This window comes from Lampetra fluviatilis, chromosome 10 (assembly GCF_964198595.1).
Source record: "Lampetra fluviatilis chromosome 10, kcLamFluv1.1, whole genome shotgun sequence".
In the NCBI taxonomy this organism is placed as follows: domain Eukaryota; kingdom Metazoa; phylum Chordata; class Hyperoartia; order Petromyzontiformes; family Petromyzontidae; genus Lampetra; species Lampetra fluviatilis.
In genome coordinates, this window is record NC_136284.1 from 6,650,722 (window position 1) to 6,676,162 (window position 25,441).

The 25,441-nt window shown below is 45.0% G+C and overlaps 2 protein-coding genes and 1 long non-coding RNA gene across 3 annotated transcripts in view; 2 read left to right on the plus strand and 1 right to left on the minus strand.

Annotated features, from left to right (window-relative positions):
* The window catches only part of LOC144934496 (F-box/LRR-repeat protein 20-like), a 39,697-nt gene extending 28,893 nt beyond the window's left edge, over positions 1-10,804 (plus strand). Inside the window, exons 10-15 of the mRNA XM_078860315.1 lie at positions 3,524-3,654; positions 4,018-4,078; positions 5,083-5,127; positions 5,621-5,677; positions 6,503-6,715; positions 7,485-10,804. Of these exons, the coding sequence (XP_078716441.1) occupies positions 3,524-3,654; positions 4,018-4,078; positions 5,083-5,127; positions 5,621-5,677; positions 6,503-6,715; positions 7,485-7,592 (615 nt within the window). The 3' untranslated portion in view covers positions 7,593-10,804. The remainder of the gene's footprint in view (positions 1-3,523; positions 3,655-4,017; positions 4,079-5,082; positions 5,128-5,620; positions 5,678-6,502; positions 6,716-7,484) is intronic.
* Positions 10,805-11,738: 934 nt separating this feature from the next.
* On the plus strand, positions 11,739-17,820 carry NIFK (nucleolar protein interacting with the FHA domain of MKI67). Its single transcript, XM_078860316.1, has 7 exons — positions 11,739-11,915; positions 12,520-12,648; positions 13,677-13,785; positions 14,694-14,905; positions 15,573-15,605; positions 16,094-16,219; positions 16,534-17,820. The coding sequence occupies exons 1-7, from the start codon at positions 11,796-11,798 to the stop codon at positions 16,780-16,782; spliced, it is 978 nt and encodes a 325-aa protein (XP_078716442.1). The 5' UTR covers positions 11,739-11,795; the 3' UTR covers positions 16,783-17,820.
* A 2,396-nt stretch (positions 17,821-20,216) lies between these two features.
* Positions 20,217-24,379, minus strand: LOC144934317 (uncharacterized). Its single transcript, XR_013637147.1, has 3 exons — positions 24,370-24,379; positions 23,129-23,212; positions 20,217-20,236 (listed from the first exon to the last, which is right to left on the minus strand). It is a non-coding gene; the product is annotated as an uncharacterized LOC144934317 (long non-coding RNA).
* Positions 24,380-25,441: the final 1,062 nt, after the last annotated feature.

Sequence of the window (25,441 nt, forward strand, 5' to 3'; positions counted from 1 at the left end):
TGTTAACTTCCTCGCCTGGTATACAGGAGAGGTAGTGGTTCGATTCTGACCCTGATGCCTGTACATTTGGAGTTTGCATATTTTCCCTGTGGTCATGTAGATTTTTCTTCGGGTCCGCCGGTTTTTCCCTCCACATTTAGAAACATGCTTTTAGAGTATTTGGCTGCTTTTACTTTCTACACGATAACCCACTTCGTTAAGCTATCATCTGTGGCCAGGTCGCTTCGGAAAAATATCTATATAGCTCAGTGGGCCTTACCTGGTAAAATAAATATTGTTTAGTTTTATAGTTTTTGGCACTGCCATAAAGTCTTGGGCTAATTGCTCGGTGTTTATAGCAAGGTTAGCCAGAGGTAACGCACTTTTGCTTTTCTCTAAGGTTTTAACTCTACAGAGGCTTGGACACCCATAACGTTTCGTTTAGATAAAAATTTACGTCGTGGGAGTTTTATAAATCTATTTTTTAATCACCACCCGGTCAATTACTTCACCCGAAGCACTCGCTAGTGTAGGCAGTGCCATTGAGGGAGGGCGGTACTATCGGAGCAAGAGCTGCCATGGCAGTGCCCATGTCATTGCTGAGCACCCATGGTCTGCTTGTGCATCGCTCACACTGTTTTTCCACCACCATTTGGATTCAGACCCAGCCATGCTGAGCTGTTCCCAGAACGGTCCCAGCAACATTTCCAGAACCATGTGGGGACTCTATGGAATCAGCCTCTCCTGCTCCATTCCCCCTGCCCCCTCTATCTTTTGTCAAGGAACATAAACCATCACGCAAACTCCGGTCATCCTCGCAGCAGCGGCTTTTGGCTCGCCATAGAACAAAGATGGTCACTGCATCGCGCACTTTCAGATGCGCTTCTGCGGCCGTCTGGAATGCTGTTTTTTTCCACTGGGGCTATGCACTTTTACATCTAGATTGAAAACTAATTTCTTTAGAACTGCTTTTTGTGTTTAGTTTGTCCTTTCACTGCAACTCTGATTGGTATGGTTGGCTACGTTGTGTGAAAGAAGTTCAACATACATCTCCCTTACCTTCACAGTCGAGTGAAATTATTCAAATTGTATTAAAGTTAGCAACTTTATTGTTAACAAGATTTAAGTTCAAATACATTTTTCATTTTGAGACTGCCTTTAAGATGACCTAAGTGAAGACACCATTGACTTGAAGTCTTTCTTTCATGTGACCCCAAATTAAGCCACTTGGCCTAGTTAGTGTTCTCTTGGTCTGGTAAGGCTGCCTTGGGAATTCAGGCCAGGCACATGAACTGGACCCAGCTCGCTTTCATTGGCTGTGTGAACGCGGCAATAGTGAATGGGAGTGGCAGTCTACCATTGAAGTTCATGTCGGCCCCATTTATCCTAACTACAATTTGCTATTGTGTGCTGGTTTGGATGTCTGTGTATATACACAGACCCAACTTACAAACTATACAATGGCTTTTGCCTCAGAACCTTTTAAAAGGGGTCGACTGTTTATGTGAAAGGGGTACCACTTCTCAGTGTTCCACACCCACAGTGTAAAGTGTTAATAATTCACGGTACAAATAAAACATTTAAGCATTTTTCTCTCTTAAAACATTCTGAAATTGTTGCTTTCATAGTCACAGCAGCAGGGGTACGAGAGAATGTCCTTTGCTGAACCTGACTTGTTTGTCAACAGAACGGCCAGCTGTATTTATACACGCAAATGCTCCCAGGTTAATGAACACCCAACGAACTGACTTGACATGGCAGAGCTGGTGCCAGTCGGTTTGCTCCGGAGGCTCGCGCCGCACACACGAACCCTCTTCCCCCCCTATTCTCCAAGGCTCGACGATGTGTATGTTAATTCTCACTTTCACCAATGCTCCAGTGAGCGGGTGAAAGCCATAATGACCGTGGCATGAACAGAACATGTTTGGTAATTGGTTTGCAGGCTAATGAGTTTTAATTGGCACTGATTTACATTTGGCCCTCGGTTAGCAGTAATGTTGCGGGCCTCTGTGTTTGTTCTTTAAGACGATTGTGAGTCACTCTGAGCCACTATGCGTGGTGGCTCTTTGTGTGTTTTCATAGCCCAATGTTGACACACAAATGTGGTGGTAAAGGTGCAGCCCTGCAATTACCTTCTCACACCACTGCTGGTTGAAGAGCTTCCACCTAGGGGAGCTCGAGAGACGTTGGCTATATTTGCAACCATTTGTCGATCTGTATGAAGGCCTCCCCCACACCGTGTCGACCCCGTACTCCACCACACTGGTCAGTGTGGGTGGGTTAAGTGGAAGATCAGGGTTAGGTTCATATCTCGCTCGTCACTCGTGTTAGCTATGGCTCAGTGCGCTGCTAACCACTACGCCACCACACCCCACCATTGGTATTATACTTGGGGTAAACGATTCTTGTATATGTATTTATATGTATTGTGAGTTTAAGCTATTAATCTATAATACTATGCATATTATACAGGGATAAGGTGAGAAAATATGTATTCAGGCCTACGCAGTGCTAGACAGTCTTAATTTACATGCAAAACACTCAATAGGAGATGTGCATTACAGAGGAATAACGTTGATTCTTGCTCAAAATACACGTTTGAGATCACGTGTGTAACAAGTTATGTTTTTCATATTTTTTGGGTCTTTCGGTAAAGTCATGTAGAATAAAAAAAACTACGACGTTTCGATCGCAACACAAGCAATCGTCATCAGTGGAAGGTCAGGGTTAGGTTCATATCTCGCTCGTCACTCGTGTTAGCTATGGCCCAGGAGGATGACGATTGCTTGTGTTGTGATCGAAACGTCGTAGTTTTTTGTAAAAAAAATTTGGTCTACATGACTTTACCGAAAGACCCAAAAAACATTAATTCCCGCAGTCACGAAAGCTTTGAGTCAAGATTTAAGTTATGTTTTCCCTTTGGTCCACATAATATATTACGGGTTCGTGTCAACTCTCCAACCACTAGATGTCGCTACATTTACCGCAATGTCATAAAAAAAGAATCGATTCTTTAATCAAATTGTGACCCTGAATTTTGACAACTCATTTCAAAGTCGCCCCTAAATAATCACGAACCGACTACGATGTCTGCAGTGATAGTGGATCTTGCCTTGCGTTGGTGCCACCACGTGGCTCACAGTTGACACTGCATTAACCTGCACAACAATGCGTGGGTGGTGGAATAATCGGGCAGTCAGAGCCAACCCAGTGGTGAGCAAATCATCGCAAAATTACACCGCTGGGTCATGCACTGACACTCACGTGCTTGTGAGCGAGTGGCGGGCCGTCATGTTAAGTTATGTATTGCATCATGGTGCATCGGGGCACATGTTGGTACATGGTGGTATGTCGTAGTGTGTTTTTAGTGGTACATGCTGGTGCAGTATGATACATGGTGGTGTGTAGTGGTATGTTGTGTGTGGTGGTGTGTGCTGGTGTATGCTGGTGCGTGGTGGTATGTCGTAGCATATGGCGGTGTGATGTGGTATGCAGTCGTGCGTGGTGGTGTGTCACGGAGCGTGGCGGCGGTGTCTGTGTGCAGCGTCTCACGGACGAGGGCGTGATCACCATGTGCCGGGGCTGCCACAAGCTGCAGTCGCTCTCCTTGTCGGGTTGCACGGCCCTCACGGACGCCGTGCTCAACGCGCTGGGACACAACTGCCCACAGCTGCGGTTCGTTCCCGCACCCCCGCCACCCCCCCCAATACCGAAGTCAGTTTATTTTTCTCGTCCTCACTTTGTTTACGCGTATGACGCCTTTCACAGAAATCTGTAAATGGCAGCGACTGCAGAACACCGTCTCGAAGCACTTGGGCGCTCTGGAAGGGAGCGGCGGAATCGGTGGTCCCATCAATGAACAATTAACGTAAAAAGCCACGTGAAGAGCACGTGTGTTACCAATCAAATCAAAGTCGACCCGACATCCCTTTTGCTTGTGGTACAGGCACAGAATCTCGGCTGCTTGTCCATTGCTTGTCAAACGGTCTGGTTTTATCCACACGTTGCCTGGCTGAGTGATTTGGCTCTGTGTTTCAGGATCTTGGAGGTGTCCAGCTGTTCCCAGTTGTCAGACGCTGGTTTCCAGGTCCTGGCTCGGGTAAGACAGTGCCATTGTTCTAAACCAGCATGGCTGACTGTTCATGAGTCTCTGTATGTCAAAACTAGTCCACTGTTTGCTTGCTTCAACAAATCCTGCTGGTAATAGTGCTCGCAAAAGGTTCTTTATAGATGGCATAACGTGCGATCGTGACCAATGGATCAGTCCTCCCATCAAGTCTTGAATGTCGCATGGAATTTCCAAACTACATGTACAATGCACACAGCCTAGTTTGTCTTGCTGCTGTACAAAGTATAGTCCTAGTGTTTGACTATTGATTGGGTGATCTAAAATAAGTCTGCCACCATGTATATATCATCACAATATGATGATGATTTCTAGGTGCCACCATGGCGTGATATTAACTACCTCGCCCGGTGTACAGGAAGTAATGGGTTTCATCCCAACCCTGACACCTGTAAATTTCGAGGTTGTCTGTTCCCCCTCGTGGTCGCGTGGATTTTTCTCTCCGTCAAGTTTTCACTCCATGTAGGAACATTCTTTTAGAGTATTTGGCTGCTATAAATTTCCACCTGATTATCATCTGTGACCAGGTCGCTTCTGAAAAAGAGAAGTTTAGCTCAGTGGAAATAGTTTAGTTTTCACTTCAGTTTTCACTTTAGTTTACATGATGTGCAAGGGACGATCGGAGAACCTGTGTAATTGTCACTTGACCTTTTTAGTCTAGAAATCACCTTGTTGCGTGTGTTATTACATTTTGTTTATAGCCTGTGCCCACTCTTTTGCCTGATGAGTATATCATTTACAGGAGAGTGTTTGAATGTGTTTAGATGCTTTTGCTTAACAAGGGTAGAGAACAATTGGCACGTAGACTGAAACATACTTCTGTAAAGATACAAGAACAGAGGTTGATTTATTGCTCATAACGTCTCTCCACAATAGCACATTATACATTTCTATCGCAGGTTACTCCGTCACACGATGGATTGATTGTTCCAACTTGGATGATGGTAAATCACATGACTTGTTTCATCTCGCTTCAGAACTGCCACGAGCTGGAGAAGATGGACTTGGAAGAGTGTATCCTGGTATGTATTATAACAGAACTCGCATGCCTCTTTGAACAGCAATGACTTAACTGATAAGCACATTAGCCCCGAAGTACAGTTTAAACATGTGTTTACTTTGATACATGTTTCACCTTGAGCATTGGAGTAATGCACTGAGCCACTGATGTCCTTTCAGAGTCGGTGCTAAATGCACCTTTTGGTTGATTTTTGTTTCAGGAAGTACCAAATGCATTCTTCAGCTTGCTTGGTGAACGTTAATTGCTGTTGTAATTTTTGGTTTCTCAAACACCAACAATCACTTTAATTGGGTAAAAACCATATACCAACATCGCCTTGTACTAGCCGACTATATATGTTTGAGAAACAGCACCTTCGCCCTTAGCCTTTCGCTATTAAAATGGCTAGATTACCAAATGTATTAAATTTGTGCACAGGTAGAATCGCACCAAAACATTATAACCTCATTGTTTTCAATCTCAGGTCTGTACTTTGATTATTTTTTGTTGTTCAGATAACAGATGCCACCCTGATGCAGCTCTCCATAAATTGTCCTCGCCTTACCGTGCTGGTGAGCAAAACATTTCCAATTGCATACGTCTTGACCATATATTCTGGCTTTGTTATTGAGACAAATATATATCTGCACCCTCTGCTTGTGAGGGTTCTTTTATATGATTTCACTCCCATTCGTCTCCTTCGCACCACACTCCGCAGAGTAGGTGTGTAACGAATCGCCACCTTCGTGGGTCGGTGAATTGGTGAATGTAGCACCTCCAGTGGCTGCATGAGGTCGTGTGAAGCCTTTACGTATAACGCACTCTAGTGGAATATAACCGATTCACGCACAATTCATGCGCATTGTTTTCACCCAAATCACCTGGAATGTTCCTTACTTTGGTAGATCTTGGAAGCTAAGCAGCCTGGAGAGTGATTGCATGGTTGACCACCACGTATAAGACATGCGTAGGCTGATTCAAGGCTGCGTAGTCAGCAGAGGGTGGTTCAGCCAAATGCATCGCTGTACTGTACGTCTGTTCTCTCCGCGTTCTGCAATGCGCATTGACTAGCATGGTGAAATATGATCAAATAACCTGAAGAGATTCTCATCCAGCAGTCGATTGACAAAAGGGCTGTATGGTGACATATATATTGTGAGCATAATAATTGATTTAAATCTCCAAATAATTACCCTGTAACACAGAGGGCTTCATCTCAGCCAGGTCTGTCTGGGTCAGCGATCCTAAAATATGTTTCCACACTCAACACACCGCATCCATATTCTTCGCTATGGATGTGACTACTCGTCATGTTCCGGCCACTCCAATCTACCAGTGACCGAGGAAAATATTCGGTGACAAATTGATCCCCGATTGGTTACACGCCTACCGCGCAGAGCCTGTCGCACTGCGAGCTGATCACGGACGACGGCATCCGGCACCTCACGAACGGCGCGTGCTCGCACGAGCGGCTCACTGTGCTGGAGCTGGACAACTGCCCGCTGGTGACGGACGCCTCCCTCGAGCACCTCAAGGGGTGCCAGAGTTTGCAGCGCGTGGAGCTCTACGACTGCCAGCAGATCACACGCGCCGGAATCAAACGCCTGCGGGTGCGTTGCCACCTTCACCGTGACCACCGTCATTTCATGCTCGTACCGCGCCTCCCATGCAGTGCCCAGCGCCAAGGGACTCGGTGGAAGGAGGCCTACATCCAGCAGTGGATGAACAAAGGATTATAAATTATCTTAGCCCTATTCATATTCTTTGGTTCTTTCGGTAAAGTCACATAGATAGAAAAATAATAATACGAGTAAAGGGAATAAAAATGATAAAAATAACATCAAAAACAAAAAAAACATTCATGTAGACTGTAGCCTGGTTCTTAATTGGAGTTAGTGTACTGGCAGTCTATAATGTAGACTGTAGCCTGGTTTTTAAGCTGGGTGAGCATATTGGCATTCTGTAATGTAGACTGTAGCAATGGTTACGTCGTGCTTTTTTATATATTTTTATTTAATTGTATTTTTTATTACTGAAAGAACCAAGAATAAGTCTACATTATAGACTGCCAGTGATTTTTATTTATTTATAAGTGTGAAGTCTGCACAGATGCCATCTTTATCATAACCACTGTTCACAATTCCTATATCTAATGTCAACCCTGAAGCAAATCACAGCCTAGGTGCATATCCCTAGCTCTGAGCCTGCTTGTGCGCACTGTTGAAGTAATTACTGAACTGACATGCCGTCAGAGTGCGAGTGTCCAGTCTGTCACAGTCATTCGCAGTTGATGTGGAGACGCGTTCGTGCAGCTGTCGCGTCACATTTCACTCTTTTTTTTACTCACCGTGGACCCCCACGCTGTCTCCCTTTTTGCAGGCTCATCTGCCCAACATCAAGGTGCACGCGTACTTTGCACCCAGCACCCCCCCGCAGGTGGTGCCCGGCCCTCGCTCCCGCCTGTGCCGCTGCTGCGTCATCCTCTGATCGCCGCCGTTCTGCGGTCGGCGTTGTTGACGGCGCTCATACTATCGACACCTTGCCCCCCCCCACCACCACCACCGCGCGCTCTCCACGACCGGCTTAATTTATTTTGGGACAAAATTAAGAACTGAAAAAGGACAGTGGTCGTTATCTGGAACTATGCATCATTCTGCACAACTACTCTTGCCACCAACGCTTCATTGCCGGATGCTTTGCGAAGATAGGAGGGGGACCCCGACTTGGGAAAGTGCGCTCTCGTTTGTCATCAAACATGGTTTGTCACAGAGGAGCCCTGTGTGCACGCAAGAGCGGTCTTTGACATTGGCCGTGCTGTGATGGTCTCAGTATTTGAGAACGATGTGTCATTGGTGTAGCACACTGTCGACTGACTGACATCATGGCTGGCTGAAGTGACCACCATTACAGAAGCAGGAGGAGAGGGAATGTGAAGGAAGCCTTTCTTTGCCACCCTGAAATAATTGATGCTACTGCGAAGTAGCACAGCAGATTCCCTTACCTTTAAGCAACTTCACCCGCACAAAAAGCACCTCGCACACACAGCTGTCTGCCGACATCTTCGAAAATCACGGTCATTAACAGCTGCTGTGAGATGTGTAACTGTAATTATGCCGATTGAGAAATACAGTTTTATTTTTGAAGGCTGTGGCTCATGACTGCGAGCTACACAATTGGTCCAAATGAATCACGCGGTGCCACACGCGTGTGTTTTAACCCTAAACATACTCGCTCAGATTATCAATAATGCATGTGCTAATGCGCATGTCCCAGTAGGCACAGTGACATTAAGGTGTAGAGTTTAGTGTGGATGGATAACGTGGTTTTAGCTGTAAACATTGTAAAAGCAGCAGTGGTTTGTTGGTTTGTGTGTGTAAAATGTGTGTGTTTTTTTTACTTCGAACTTGGTTATCAGATGCTGCTAAGGCTTCAAGAAACCATCATTATACTTGGACTAGAAACAAATATATACGGGACAATTATTTTATTTAATGTAGAAAATATTTTCTCTTGCATTTTTTTCTAAACATAAAATGTGTTTAGTTAGCCTTAAACGAGAAGTAAATAAACTTGAAATTTAGTGTTGAAATAATGGGAGGAAAGGGCGAGTTTTATTCGGCACAACTTATGTTGGCCCAGTAGCTATCGGGTGGTATTGATTATTCAATGTTCTGTCTAGAGCAGTTATCGTAATGTTCTTTTCAGAGCAGTCACTAATGCAATAGTGGTCTGCAATACTGGCGTGTAATTCTGGAAAGCATTTGGTAAGCCAATTTACTGATGCACGGTGTGGTGGAAGGGCTTCCAATGCCCTTGACTTTCAGCTTGGTTGAAACCAATGCTTTGTGCAGTTGAAATTCAGCTGATGTTGGTGTGCAGGGTGCCACTTGCTGAAATAATGTGGCACGACTGATATAATGTGACACTCGCAATCCCCTGCGTGTTGAAATTCAGCACAATACGACCGTGTTACTGTCTTGGTACCTCATTCTGAATCAATGGCACCGTGTTCTGTGTACAAATATACATTATTTGAACATCAATGATAACATGTAAGCCAGGATAGAACTTAATTCAAAGCAAACAAAAAGAACCATCGAGCATCATGTATTCATCCTGTTTTATGTTGGTACACTTTGCATTTTTATAGTTTTTATATAACACTTAAGATGCCGTGTGGACCATTTGGCTTCAGATTGAGAGCCCATCTTGTGAGCAAAAAAAACTCTTCCAACACAAGCATTCACGATGGAATCCATAAAATGTTACAAACAAATGTAAAAAAAATATATACAATCAAAAGGTAGCAAAGGAAATTGTGAGACATTTGTGTTGAGAGCAGCACGGACTTGGGGGGACGGACACTCGAACGTCGAGGCGTGCAGTGATCGTAGTCCTGCATGTGATGGCCAGACACATTTTTATGTAAACCAACAACGGGCATGCACAGTACTTGTCCATTTTACGAGTCAACGTGGGTAGATTAACTGTTTGGCTCATGAAACCTGCAGCTGACCGCCCAAAACATAAACCGACTGTGGTGTGTAACAGCTGTATATATGTCCGAGCTGTCTCCATCTCTCATTTTCACCTTGGCCAGGCAGTGCTCTAAACAGGCAACTGGATTGATGCAAGATAGGGGGGTGGTGGGGAGAAGCATTTGTGCCACAGGTTAACACGCAAGCATTAATACACATCCTGTGGGGGCGACCACTTTGTTGCCATTGACTGCCGAATGTCACGTCTAAATAGTTCATAAACGCTCCCCAAAACGAAGTACTTTATAATATGAGAAGGTGTGTTGTTACGTCTGTTGGTTTATGGTAGGGGGGGAAACAGGAGGGAAGCATTGCAAGCCATAAAAAAGCGCCGTTTATAAAATGTGAAGAATGTTGCAGAGCAGTAACATTTGCCACCGTCAACAACTTGGCAGGGTTTACTCTCCGAGCGGACCTTTCTTTAAAGCGATTTCCCCCCTGCCCGCCCACCCACTACCTGAAGCCACTTGAGAGCCCTTTACAGCTGCTACAGGCACGGCTGACACCATCCCTTTCACAGACATCATCCCAGCTGGACGCAAAACTATTATCGCCCTTAAAGCGGAGCGACCGAGATTGTGTCAAAGGTGAAGTAGCATCTCCAACAGTGATGACATTGACCTTTGTGCAAGGACTGATTGGAGAACCCCTCCCCCCGTCCAACTTTTCCTTTTAGGGACCCTGCCCATGTACTCCGGTGCACTAGCACCACCTGCCGCTGATCTCCAAAACTACATGTGGTGGTTGGCTGGCTTTTGAAGTCCCCAGTGTCCTTTGTGGGCCCTATGCCTTTTGTGTGTGGTAATCAAGTAATCGTCAAGTGTACTGGTGGTGGATTGATGATGATGTGAGCAGGGAAATGTTAAATGCACTGGCTCTCCGTGTGGCCTGGGCTCAAGCCCCCCCCCCTCCATGACGCATCTGCTGTCACGTGTACTTCAATTCTGTATACATGTACTCATTTAATTAGATTTGATTACACTGGTAGCTGTATTTATGTTAATAGCTTTGCATTTTTTATTTTCTCTATTTTTTTTGGAAGTGCAAACATGAGTGCATAATGCGTTGTACATGAATGAATGGAAAGTAAAGAAAAAGCTTTCGGAAATGATGTAGGTTATTTTTCTGGGACTAACCGTAACAATTATCTTGGCTCCATGAATTGTGTAACCAGGGAGGAGGGGCTTTGCTTGAGAGGGGGGGGGGCTTCATGGAAGAGTGGGCAGGGCTTCATGGTGGAGTGGGCAGGGCTTCATGGTGGAGTGGGCAGGGCTTTGTGGGGGTGGAGCTTCATGGAGGAATGGGCAGGGCTTCGTGGGGGTGGAGCTTCGTGGTGGAGTGGGCAGGGCTTCGTGGGGGAGGAGCTTCGTGGTGGAGTGGGCAGGGCTTCGTGGTGGAGTGGGCAGGGCTTCGTGGGGGAGGAGCTTCATGGTGGAGTGGGCAGGGCTTCGTGGTGGAGTGAGCAGGGCTTCGTGGTGGAGTGGGCAGGGCTTCGTGGTGGAGTGAGCAGGGCTTCGTGGGGGAGGAGCTTCGTGGTGGAGTGGGCAGGGCTTCGTGGGAGAGGAGCTTCATGGTGGAGTGGGCAGGGCTTCGTGGGGGTGGAGCTTCATGGTGGAGTGGGCAGGGCTTCGTGGTGGAGGAGCTTCATGGAGGAATGGGCAGGGCTTCGTCGGGGAGGGGAGGGGCTTCACGAGGCGGGGGGGGTGTATCCACCGTCAGAGTAGCGAATCAACAGTCAAGAGGGGCGGCCTCTTGCGTGGTCCAATCACAAACATATAATCCTGACCGGAGAACCGATCATGACGGATCGTGTAAGGACTTTTATTTGTATGTAGAGTAATTGAGAAGATGAGATTGTCTGTTTCTCCTTTGTTATTTTTTAAGTCAGAATTTTTCCTTTGTTAATTATATCGGTTCCACAACTCCTCTTGATTTATGAAACGCCTGGCTCGTAAAAGCAATCGGCCAATCACTGATCTCTATATTAGCCGCGCCTATTGATTGGCCAACCACGAGTCGCCTCGGCTCCATTAGCCAATCACAGGGAAGGGCGCGGGTGCCCCCGCCCCTCCCCCACTCTGGGCCCGAACAATCCCGGCGTGCACCGCGGCGGGGAAGCACGTGGAGTACAGTGTTCTTGTACAGTAGAGCCATGGCCACGCATAAGGAGGAGGCTTCCGTGGCTCAAGACGCGAAGCTGGCGCCGAAACCCGACCGGCAGCGCGAGGTCTCGAGAAGAGTCAAGACGATGAAGCCCACTCCCCCCACCACGGTTCGATCTCCCCTCTACGGTCGCTCGCGAACCGCGCGTTTCAAGTTCGGGCCCTGAGCCCGACTGGGCTTGATCCTAGGGGGCGGCCTTTAGAATCGTATATTCGCAATGTATTTTCTTTGAGTAATGTTGCAAATGTATTGCTTGTCAAGGGTTGAACGTGCTCTCGCTGCCTGGCTTGTGAAGGGTTAAACGTGCTGGTTTTTTTTGGTTACGTGTCTACTGCCATTTGTCAATCCACTGCTGGATGAGGGCCTCACCACGCCGTAGGTATGATCAAACTTAATGCTGGTCTTGTGCGGGTTGGTGATGACGAGAGTAATTGATACTGTACAGCAGCGGAATTATCTGCAATGCACTCTGCTGACGACGTAGCCCTGAAAGCAGCCAAAAAAATGTGTTTATATTAACTTGCTCGTTAAACATCTCGCTACCCCGCACGTACATAAACATGCACGGGCATAGTCTGTTTATTCACTGCCGTCGCAAGCGGTAAGATACTGAAATATGTTTCAAGTCTCACCCATCTAGGCATAGCTGGCAGAAATTAATCTCTCGCTGTGTCAAATGCTGAACTGTGCACTTTGAAATGTGTGGTGCGCAGGGCGCTATAGCCAGGCGCGGCGTGGTCTACCTGGGCCACATGCCACACGGGTTCGCCGAGATTCAAGTAAAGAAGTTCTTCAATCAGTTCGGCAAAGTGACGCGGATTCGCCTCTCAAGAAGCAAGCGGGTAATTGTCATTCATGCATTTACATCAATCCGATACTGGACGAATGCTCCACCACGCCATGTCGGTCACGGGGGTTGATTGACCATACTGAAGGAGGTACTCAGAACCGGTTCAGAATTAACTCGCTACTGATTTTAGCCATGGCTTGGAATTGATTCCAGCTATCTTCTTGGTTGTTTCAGTAAAGTCACGTAGAATGTAAATAATAAAATAATAAAAATAAAACATAATAAAATAATATTCTACATGACTTTACCGAAAGAACCAAGAAGATGAATCCCTGCAGTCATGAAAGCTTTAAATCGAAATTTGATTCCAGCTAGCCAATGCCCCACTCATCCACCTGATTGGTATGCATTTATGCGTGAAAATTTACTTTTGGGCCCCCATGGAATACAAAGCTTATGATTTGATATTTCTGGCTTTTCAGAATAGGCCAGTCGGCTTTTGCCAAGGAATTAGCCGCATTTAAGCATATATACAGCACAGAAATGGCAAGAGAAAAGTGGAGAGAGACATGGCTATATAACTTGTTTGCTGTGAGAGATGGATGGTTTCATCCCAAGCACGTGCGAGTTGCTCGTCTAGATGGTCACTTCATACGGATTTTAGTAAATACGTGAATTTATAATACCATAATGCCGAGTTTTTCTGTACTGAAAAATAATTTCAATCCAGGGTCTGACAAGGCTTTAAGGGAACATGTATATATATATATTTAATATTGATTATACATAACGCAATTAACGCAGTACAAATTGGGCTCAATGTACAGGTTGGTACTGTCCTATCCTCCTTAACACTGTCCCAGTGTAGCTCGCGTCAATGATACTGTTTGCTCTCCAGCCAGGTTCTGAGTTGAGTTTTGTGAATAGAGAATTTTATATAATGGAATTAAGCTTTTGTTGATTGCACCACTTACAGTATATATAATCTGTATGTGTGTGTCAAGAGCGCATCATAATTGCGTGGATGTCACAATGCTTTGTTGTTTACCTGTAGAAATGTATTGTTTTTTCTCCTTTTAGACTGGGCAGCCCAAGGGCTATGGCTACGTGGAGTTTGAATATGAAGAAGTGGCCAAAATTGTTGCAAACACTATGAACAACTACCTTTTCTACGAGCGCCTGCTGAAGTGTAAGTTTGATGCTCCAAATGACTGTTCATACTGTTGTATAACGCTTTCCATTTATTGTTTGAAAGTGTTAATGCATGTGCTGTATTTCGTCTGATTGTAACAAGAAAGGCACTGTAACTCCCATTAAGATGATCTAATATGAGTGAATGTATAGTATAAGTTTGTGTTTCTATGAGGGACGTGCCCTTTTGAAAACTGACCAAATTGATCGAAGGGTTGGTCAGAACTTTGATAGCCAAACCAGAGCAAAAAATATATTATTTGCCTCCCCTGATGGCTACGCATCAACGTCCAGCCTGCCATTACCAAAAACAAACGTATGTTGGAAAGCGTTACTTAATACATTTGCATGATAGTTCCTGATTTGTTTTATGAAACTAGCAGTAACACGTGTATAAAAAAAAAGTTAGGTGGTGTGAACTGACCTGGATGGTGGACACGCAATGGAGTAATTTGTTGTGATTACGCCTGGGACACCTGTTGACAGAAGGCCTAAATGCCATATTTTAGAATTTATACTGCCATTGATCGGACATTGTTCGATGATACTTAACCAAGTAGGTTAAGTGGAGTTTGGTGAATGGGGGGGACCTGAAACCGATTTTACTATCACTTGCAACTGGTGTTATCCATGGTCGGGAATTGAGCTCAGATCACCGAGTGAATCCGACAGCGAAAATCGCTGACGGGAGTGAAATGTGATTCTTGCATCTGCATAAGGCACGCATGTTTAATATGTTTTTATCGGTCGCAAACAGTGTAAGAACCGTATTCCTCCTTCAGAGATGCATGCTCGTTATTCCCAAAATATATTTTGCTACTGCAGTGTGAAAGAAGTTTAACGTATGTTGCGCGACATCGTTTAAAGGAAACACTAACCCGCGTCCTGTTTCTGTATGTTGAACAGGCGAGTACATCCCTCCAGACAAAGTGCACGAAAAGCTCTTTGTGGGAGCCAACCGAAAGTTTCACATGCCAACCTTCCCAGCCGTGAAGCGCAACAACCGTCAACGTACACCGGAGCAGGCTGTCCGCATGACAAAGCGCCTTCTAAGCAAGGAGATGAAAAAACGCAAGAAGCTGGCCAGCTGTGGCATCGACTATGACTTCCCTGGATTTGTACGTATTTTACAATCGTTTTAATGAAATTAAATTGATTATTTATGGTCAGATTACTTGGGTCGCGGTTTAACCGTGCTTGCATAAAAGTAAAAACTATATCTTGAAGCTCGCTGGGTTAATCTTCGCTCGTCGAGGGACAGTGACTCGGTGCCTGCGGGACCGGAAAGTGAACCAATTTCTTAAAAAAAGCAGACGGTACATTCTATGTATGTCATTCAAATGTCATCAAATATTTCTATTGTCTCATTTATGTGTTTTAATTATCGGTGTTCTATCCGGGTCACCCCTTCCACCATTTTCCTGGATCATTGGGAGTTGACTATTTTTAGGTTAATATTTTTGTCATGTTAATATGACGTCGTTCATGTAATGGTATAGTTAAACTACACCCCCCCCCCCAATGTTGTAGTCGTAAAGCTGGCCGATATAAACTACATTAGTGCTGTGTAGTTCAACTAAAATGTCACTTTATGCCACGTCAAGGCTTTTTTTATTCATGTAAAATATCGGGAATAAAAAGTTACATGAAATAATATTGATAATAACATTTACGAGCAAGTTTTGAACTTGCACTTGTGGATCAAAACTACCAATCGATGTTCAGCAGTTATCCCATGTGCCTTGTATTTTATGTTTTAAGCATTAACCCTTTTCTCGTTTTCAGGCAGTGGATGCAAAAAAGATTCTCGCAACTGCGGTGAGTAGATTTCGTTATTTAATATTCCTGTTTTTTAGATTAATGTAGAAATTTATTTTTCACTAAGATTCACTGTGTAAACGCATTCAATTTTGTCTTTCTGTGATAAAGGAAATTACAATTAATACAATTTTAGGGTAAAGTTGTCTTCCTATTAAGGACATGCGAAAAGATAACTGGATAAGTTGATCAAACGGGTTGTCCAAAACATGGTGGGAAACCCAGCACAAAAGGAATTAGTGGCTAAGCTAAAGACATCATATGGCATGCGTGGTGTGATGTCTTGGCACTCTGTGGCACTCAGAATGTAACATTGCTAACAAATGCATCTCATTGTAAGCTTTTCCTGCCATATGAAATAAGATTATTAAAGTGGCTCCCACAGCCCCTGGTTCTACTCTGGGCCCCCATCCGGGAAACTTGGAGCCAGACTTGTTTGCATGTGTGTGATTTTTAATATTTTTCTAAACATGATTTTGTACTTCAAGGCGGGCAAGAAAGCAAAAAAAAGTAAAGGAGAGACAAGTACGAAAACCATTGAGGAAATACCCGAAGTACCTGGGAATGAAACTGAAGACATCGAAGAATCCAAGGAGACAGAGGAAACTGAAAAAGTAATCTTTATATTCATATATTATTTAGTGTCCATTTACATAGTAACTTTTTAATTAATCTATCACATTGTTTGATGCTGTGTTTGGCAGTTTTGTACAAGTATAATAAAAAAAACCCTCAACACATGAATAATACCACCTTTAAAGGAAAAATCTAAAAATGTGATAGACCTGAATTTGATAGCAATTGAGTATGAAGAGGGTGATTGTCCGATACATCCGTATTATTGATGAATATTGTTGAGATTTTGTTTAGTTATTATATGACGTCTATTTTTCAAAATATTACATTTAATGAAATATTGTCTGTGTAGGCTCTGGAAACATCGAAGACGGTGGATCCTGCCGAGATCGATATGGATTGGCTAGCCGGCCACGACGATGACGAGATCACCTTCCGCTCTCCTCCCAAAAAAGTGGCCGTATCGACTCCTTGCACCTCTGAGGAAGCCGCTCCAGCCCAAGAGAAACCCACACCTCCGTCACCGAGTCCACTCAAACCTAAAGCGATGCAAAGAAAGAAGACTCCGAATCGCAAGGGGAAGGGAAAGAAAGTAAATTAAAACTTTTGCTGCTCAAGTGTGATTTGGGAAGAGTTTTATTTGCAAAAAAAATCTATCTTTGATGTAAGATAATTTCTTCTACTTTCTCTCAGCTGCTCTTTGTGTACAAAAATCCCACGTGTTTGGGTGTGTAGTTCGTAGGTTTTAGGCCCCTTACAATTATAATTTGTACTTCTGTGACACGTATATGTAACCGGATCTCATCACACTATACAGAAACTGGGCATATTTATTTTGGAGAGATTCGCACTGGCAGTGCATTTTGCATGTGATACCACAGCCTGGGTAGAGGGTGGGTTGGAGGCGTGACCAGGGATGTGGGTGATGTCATCAACGTGCAATTGTTTGCCCGTGCACCAGCCAGCAAAAGTTTGATTGTGTAGTATTAAAAAAAATGGTTCATATGCCGAGTAAACAAAGAAAGGTGTTGAGCTTGGACTGAAATAGTAATTTAGATTCTGTGGCCTGGCATGAACCATTTTTTTATGAACCATACGTTTTTCATGTTTTTCTGACTCCGAATTACTCTATCGGTTACTTTTGGTATAACTTACTGTGGTCTACATTCAATGTATCAATCAGATCTAAGTTTGGCAAGTGTAAAAGTGATGGAGTTATAGATTAAGCGTATCAATACAAGCTGGAATAATGTATCATACCCAGTGTAAATGAATTTGCGGAAATCTACTTTTACTTTTTACTAAAGTATGCAGCAAGGCTAAAAATAAAAGATTCTTTACATTTCAGGCTTGAAGCACGATATTTTATTGGCGCATCTCAAGTGCATTATAGACATTTCCTCCTTCAGCTGATAGGTGGAGCCATGAGCTCTCCATAGTTGTAACTCCGCACTCCCTCTCGTGTGTAGTCGTGTGTGTCACCGACATGTGCCAGGCAATAATTACACTGCGTAATACCGAGTCTTGTCATGGATGAGTCACATGATGATACAGTAATTATAGAATGCATTTCCTTATTTTATATATAACTTTGCTCATTTTCCAACCCACGTATCCCATATTAAATGTCTTTCAACAATGTCACGTCAATGCAGCTTATTTTCTATCGGTATTTTGAATTCATGATGAATATTTCATAGATAATATACAATGATTAAAAGTTTTTTTAGGCACGTCGGCATGTTACTGCTGCCTAGATTTTTTTGCAGTTGTGCTCTATAGCTCTGGACGTGTTGGGTTACCTTGTGTTTGGCACAAGTCAGACAACCTGAAAACAAGCTGAGAGCCACATTGGTCTGTTGATATTCATCAGAACAAAAACTTAGTGCAAAGAATCTTCTTGGTTCTTTCGGTAAAGTCACGTAGAAGGGAAGTAATAAAATAATAAAAATAAAACATAATAAAATAATTCTCTCGACGTTTCGGCTACAACGCAAGCAGCCTTCTTCATGTGAAGAATGAAGAATTTCTTCACCTGAGGACGGCTGCTTGCGTTGTAGCCGAAATGTCGAGATAATTATTTTATTATGTTTTATTTTTATTATTTTATTACTTCCCTTCTACGTGACTTTACCGAAAGAACCAAGAAGATGAATCCCTGCAGTCACGAAAGCTTTAAATCGAAATTCAGTGCAAAGAAGCTTAGAGACGCACATGCTGACAAGAATGGATAGATGCAAGACTGTACAAGTGTCAAGACTTATTGAGTTAAGAAAAGTGGGCTTTGGCAGAACACGTTGCTTGAAAGGATGGGGGCCGGTGGTCAAGACTAATGGTGGACTGGCAGCTGAAGGAGGAAACATGCCCAACAGGATGGCCGTCGTGGAGAAGGAGCTACGTGGAATTGCCTCGCGCGTGCGGGATGCCTTCAGCCACCAGTGAATTTGCAAAGGGGTGAAAGTTATTTCATGATTAGGATATGGTCTCGGAAAAGTGCAACATTGCATTTTTTATTTCGTGCGTTTCATTATTTAATTTCTGCTGCCACGTGCAGTACACACGGGGAACGCGGCCTCCAGTGATGGCTCCACTGATCTGTAAGTCTGTAAGCAAAACTCTGCATGGATATATTCTAACGAAACGATCCAAATTGTATACACTGTGAGCATCAAATTGGTCTGACTGAGTAGGCATCTGCGTGCAATGGAGCACTGCAAAAAGCGCCGAAAAGATTATGCATTGCAAAGGGGAGGAGAGGCCAGCAGTGTGGGGCTGGAATGGACGAGCACCAAACACGGGACCAATTATCCCTTTCACTGACCGTAACGCGCAAACCAGTCGGTAATCGGAGCCCTCAACTGACCTTGGCCAACGAGCCAGCTGTCCACCAATGCTTCCTTTCCCACGTAAATCATGAACCAATTGACCAACCTGCCGGTAGTACTCGCCCTCCCACTGACCTTAACTCTAACCAACCAGCTACTACGTTAATATCTTCTTGGTTCTTTCGGTAAAGTCACGTAGAATAAAAATAATAAAATAAAAATAAAACATTAAATAATTCTCACCTGGTGCCAGGATGTTGAGTGGAGTTTGTCTGGTGCCAGGATGTAGAGTGGAGTTTGTCTGGTGCCAGGATGTTGAGTGGAGTTTGTCTGGTGCCAGGATGTAGAGTGGAGTTTGTCTGGTGCCAGGATGTAGAGTGGAGTTTGTCTGGTGCCAGGATGTTGAGTGGAGTTTGTCTGGTGCCAGGATGTTGAGTGGAGTTTGTCTGGTGCCAGGATGTAGAGTGGAGTTTGTCTGGTGCCAGGATGTTGAGTGGAGTTTGTCTGGTGCCAGGATGTAGAGTGGAGTTTGTCTGGTGCCAGGATGTAGAGTGGAGGTTGTCTGGTGCCAGGATGTAGAGTGGAGGTTGTCTGGTGCCAGGATGTAGAGTGGAGGTTGTCTGGTGCTAGGATGTTGAGTGGAGTGTGTCTGGTGCCAGGATGTAGTGTGGAGTTTGTCTGGTGCCAGGATGTAGAGTGGAGTTTGGTGCCAGGATGTAGAGTGGAGTTTGTCTGGTGCCAGGATGTAGAGTGGAGGTTGTCTGGTGCCAGGATGTAGAGTGGAGTTTGTCTAGTGCAGGATGTTGAGTGGAGTTTGTCTGGTGCCAGGATGTAGTGTGGAGTTTGTCTGGTGCCAGGATGTAGAGTGGAGTTTGTCTGGTGCCAGGATGTAGTGTGGAGTTTGTCTGGTGCCAGGATGTTGAGTGGAGTTTGTCTGGTGCCAGGATGTAGTGTGGAGTTTGTCTGGTGCCAGGATGTTGAGTGGAGTTTGTCTGGTGCCAGGATGTAGAGTGGAGTTTGTCTGGTGCCAGGATGTAGTGTGGAGTTTGTCTGGTGCCAGGATGTAGAGTGGAGTTTGTCTGGTGCCACGGTGAAGAGTGGAGTTTGTCTGGTGCCAGGATGTAGAGTGGAGTTTATCTGGTGCCAGGATGTAGAGTGGAGTTTGTCTGGTGCCAGGATGTAGAGTGGAGTTTGTCTGGCATCAGTTTGTCTGGCATCAGACAAACTCCACTCTACATCCTGGCACCAGACAAACTCCACTCAACATCCTGGCACCAGACAAACGCCACTCTACATCCTGGCACCAGACAAACTCCACTCTACACCCTGGCACCAGACAACCTCCACTCTACATCCTGGCACCAGACAAACTCCACTCAACATCCTGGCACCAGACAAACTCCACACTACATCCTGGCACCAGACAAACTCCACTCAACATCCTGGCACTAGACAAACTCCACTCTACATCCTGGCACCAGACAACCTCCACTCAACATCCTGGCACCAGACAAACTCCACTCTACATCCTGGCACCAGACAAACTCCACTCAACATCCTGGCACCAGGTGAGAATTATTTAATTATGTTTTATTTTTATTATTTTATTATTTTTATTCTACGTGACTTTACCGAAAGAACCAAGAAGATGAATCCCTGCAGTCACGAATGCTTTAAATCGTACGTTAATATCCTTCCCATTAATCCTACACCTAAACCCCACTTCGCCAAAGGTCCTTTAACTTTTTATTCGCTTGTCCGTTGTGATGTTTGCAGAGCCTTGACCATATCCACGTTGGGATGTTACACCACTGGTTACGCAGGTGACTACTGGCCACAGCAAAAACATGTGGTTGATGTGCTGCAATGTTCATTCAATATTTTCCATCCAATTAGAGGGCAACCTTTTATGTTACGGAATGGTCCAGAGAACTGGATAACATTCCTGCGGAGGGAGCTGGTAGGAACGTTGGGTTGCTCGGTCAATGGCCAGGGTCAACGGCGGCGTGGTGTATTCCGCAAATATGCCCGACTGAGGGCGGGCACAAGTCGGCGTGAGTAGGTTAAACGTTGAGTTTTATAAGGGCACCACGGGGTGACCAGCCCCTCCCCACCCAGCTCCCCCCACCCAGCCCCTCCCTACCCACCCAGCCCCTCCCTGCACGACGGACGGACACAATAATTCCATGTGGGCTGGTGTAACCAGGAGGTTCCTACTAGTACCAGTTGCTACCTCGAAGATCCCTTCAAGTGACCACTGACACAGTAGGGGGCAGCACTTCACTACCCGCTCTGGCACAGAGGAATGTTCATTCAAACCGATGACGTTTTAAATTATCCGAGCTGGAAGTAATGCAATGTGATAGGGTTTTTTTTACATGCGATTATTGACTGAACACTTGAAACCCCTGTTTAGTTACAGGTGGATCCTGCCTGCATTAAACCCAGGATCTAAGCAGCGCTGTGCCACCCAACCATTTGATGCGCTGCAGTCTCAAAATAGCCTGCATTCACGCATCGGAATATGTGCAAGTGGGTCATTGTATCAAGGCGAATATCTCTTTAGGATAAAAGTCTGGCAATGAAAAACTATAGCAATGCACTCGCTATAATATCAATACATATGAATGTGTTGTTTTTTACACGATGTACAGTTTTTACATTTTAAACCTTGCAATGCAACTTGATTAAATGGTAAAATACTTGAACATGAATTGCCCCAAAAATAGCATCGTTTTTTCTCCTGTACATAAAACATACGAAATGTAGCCTCTGTAATTGTCTTTATCCAGGAAAGACTCACCGAGTCTGAATATTCTGTCCAAATGGTTCTGCATTGGGATGTTTGATCCTCTTCCAATATTGAGAAATTGGCATGTGGGAGGAAACCGGAGTACCCAGAGAAAAACCGTACATACCAGTAGATGACATTCAAACGACCACACAGATTCAAGAATCCATTTCTGCACTGTCATCTGGCCAGCTCACAGTTCAAACCTACAACACCTCGTATTTCCAGGCAGTCTCATATCCAAGTACTGACCAGGTTGAACGCAGCTTCGCTTCCCAGATCTGATGAGACCGGGAAAGTTCATGGTGATTTTGTTGTAGACTGCAAACCCAACCCATTGTTTACCATGTCAACTATTAGCAGGAGTTCATTTGTTATTTGATTCGTGTACATTTAAAGATGTTCTTAATTGGGTTTTACCCATTTATCTGGCACCAAAACTGGCACCTTTATACAAGGGATCATGTTTGCAATAACCACAACACAAGCAGTCAAAATGCAAACAAAGAGAAACACTCTGATAATGATATGCACTGTCCTTGAAGTTGATTGGTCCACACCCGAGACGGCTTTTCTTAGAGCCTAGTCTCCGCTAGTGTTGGACCAGATGACGCTAAAAGGCGTACAACTCAAAAAAAGCGCACTATCAGAGTATTGAGAGCTCGGGGTAAGCATTTACATTATGAGACCTTTGCTAGTAGCAAGATATAGTAATAGGTTTTTACCCTTTTATCTGGCACCAAAACTGACACCTTTATACAGGGGATCATGTTTGCAATAACCACAACACAAGCAGTCAAAATGCAAACAAAAAGAGACACTCTGATAATGATTTGCACTGTCCTTGAAATTTGCAAACATGATTCCTTGTATAAAGGTGTCAGTTTTGGTGTCAGATTAAAAGGGTAAAAACCTATTACTACATCTTGCTACTGGCAAAGGAGGTCTCATAATGTTCTTAATTGTCAATACAGTTGCTAATCAAGAGTTAACTTTTTTGTGAGGACTATTTCTAGTTATTAGGCCCTGGAGTATCCAAATGCATTACTCATCCGCAGAGAACTACCCTTCGTGCAGCAGCAGCAGCTGGAGCTGAATTCTTGATGCGGTGCATAATGCGAATGCAGTCACCGCTCAACAATTTGAGGACAGTCTGTCAGCTATTGTTGCTTTCTGTCTGCTCCACTTTGCCAAATCCAATTAGCTGCTTAAGCCAGACGAAGTTATGGTGGTCAGCGGCGCAGGTAAGCGTCTGCCTGGTGCAGATGGCTCGCCACCGCTTAAGGAATTGCCTTGGGTAAAGCCACCCACCCCAACCTCTGTCTGATCACCTCCCATCATGGTGCGCCTCCGCTTGACTGTTCTGCTTCCACAGTCCCGCACACGAGCCCCCAGAAGCAATCGAGCTGTCGCAGCTCAACCATTTGGACACAAAAACGATTGAGGGACATTAATCATAAACACTGCCTTGTAATATACACATATATAGTCGGTTGACGTTTGGGCTAGGGCTCTTAGAAACGAGAGGGCAAGGTGATATTGATTTATTATAGGTGGCGATTTAACTTTTAACTTTGGTGTCCTGAGTTAACCAAGACATTTTAAGAGTAATGTTCACTATAAATATACTTTAAAAAATGCTTAGAAAATCAAATGCTGTACATATAAACAACTGACATTTTCTCAGCACACTGCCACCCCCCACATACATTCTATGGCTGGTAGCTGTCATAGAGCCTAACGCTCCATGCTGTGTACACACACAGCTCTCTTGTCACTCAAACTGCTGGATGCGGGCCTCCCCACGCTGTGTGGGTCGTGGGAGTTATTTTGACAATTTTTCACCACGATGGTCACTTCAGGTTGACGAAGGTGGGGAGCATACGTCAATAAACAATATCTGGGTCGTGACTGTGGGGCATTTCTAATGACCGCTTAGACTAAATGTAATTGCCTAATAGGATAATGTATACACATTGCTAAGCTAAAAAACGTCACTAAACACAAGCATCGGTCACTTCACGAAATGCCACATGCATGAAAGCACTGTTGTGCTGACAGATTAAGCAGAGATAATTGTGCTCTGAGAATCTGAAACCCCATAGCGCTGGTGGCCTGCAGGAGGCTGAGACCCCGCCACCCTGTTGATGATTATTGTAATGATCCACTTTTAAATATCAATGATGTATATGTGGATTGCAATGTCGGTCACCGGCATTGTGCACGTGGTGTTGATGATGACGATGATCGTAACAAAATGAAGACATTCTCATTTACTCTCGCATCTGGTGATTCAAATAATCAGCGTGGGGAGTCCATCATCCAGCAGTGGATTGACAAAAATGGCTGTACATGTACATAATGACATACGATGACGATTACGACGATAACATAAATAAATCATCTCATTTAATCTCGCATTTGCATCGTCTGCACCACTAACCCCCACGCACAACTCCCTGCAAATGCATTTCCCCTAATCTCTTTTAATGCGCGCTGGCCGCATGCTCAGCTTTTCCCAACATCATCGTCACCATCAACCCTTGCCGCTGCTTCCCACGCTTCTCCGTACCGTGACTCCGGCGCCCGTGTTGACCGGCATCTTAGCACCGAATATCCAACCATGAGTTTGCTCCTCATTGGCCGTACGAAATCATCATCACCATCACCACCACCACAACCACCGCCACCACCGCTCACTGCAGTGGTCACGCCGCGTGTGCGATCCCGTGTTGCCTGCCCCCCCCCCCCCATTCTCGCAGAAAGCCGTGGCAGCTGTGGCAGCTGTCGGCACGCTCGGCGCAAAGCCACCGCGGGCTCATGGACCCCTATCGCTCACGCTTTGGCCGAGGTCACTCGCACGTTGGTCATCAACGGCGACCTCACGCGTCCATCGGCTTTTGTTTTGGTGTCAGCCTGAACGTGCAAGGGGCCACGCGACTAATATGCCACAGCCGCAGCGAGCGGTGTGTGTGTGTATTTAATATATTGATGTTTAATATATACTTAATGTGGGTTGGCGGGTGCGAAATATTTTACAGGTATCCGACCCGGTTTCTGAAATTTCGCTTTGGCCGTAGTGCTAACGTCTCCACGGTCACACGCGTCCTCCTCGGTGACCATCGAAGCGACTGCCATAAAATATGTAGGGTAACTAATAATAATAATCATAACAATCAGCATCAATCCACCGCTGGATGAAGGTTTCCCCACGCCGGGTCTGTGGTGCGGCTTGCTTGAGACTTGAAACTCGGCCACCCTTGGGGCCGATTTTGGTGTTGCCGATGATGGCTCACCGTGACACCACCGCTCCCGTGCAGGGCACCACGGAGTAGGTTGTTTGGCGATGCTTCCCACCACCCCAGAACGGTGGTTGTCGAGAGAAGCTGGGGGAGTTGGGGGGCCAGGCAGGAGGCCCCCCCCCTAACCAGAGCCGGCTCAGGTATCAACTTTGACCATCGACGTTAGGCGCAGGCGGGAATTCAAATTCGGGTTCGCGTCTCCACCGATCTTCGTGGCATTTTTGGAAATTAAATTAATTAAATAGTGATGTGGAGATTATATTAATAGATGTATTTCCCTTTGATGGTAAATAATACATCTGTAAAAGTTATGTGGGGAGGGCGGGGATCCATATGGAATAT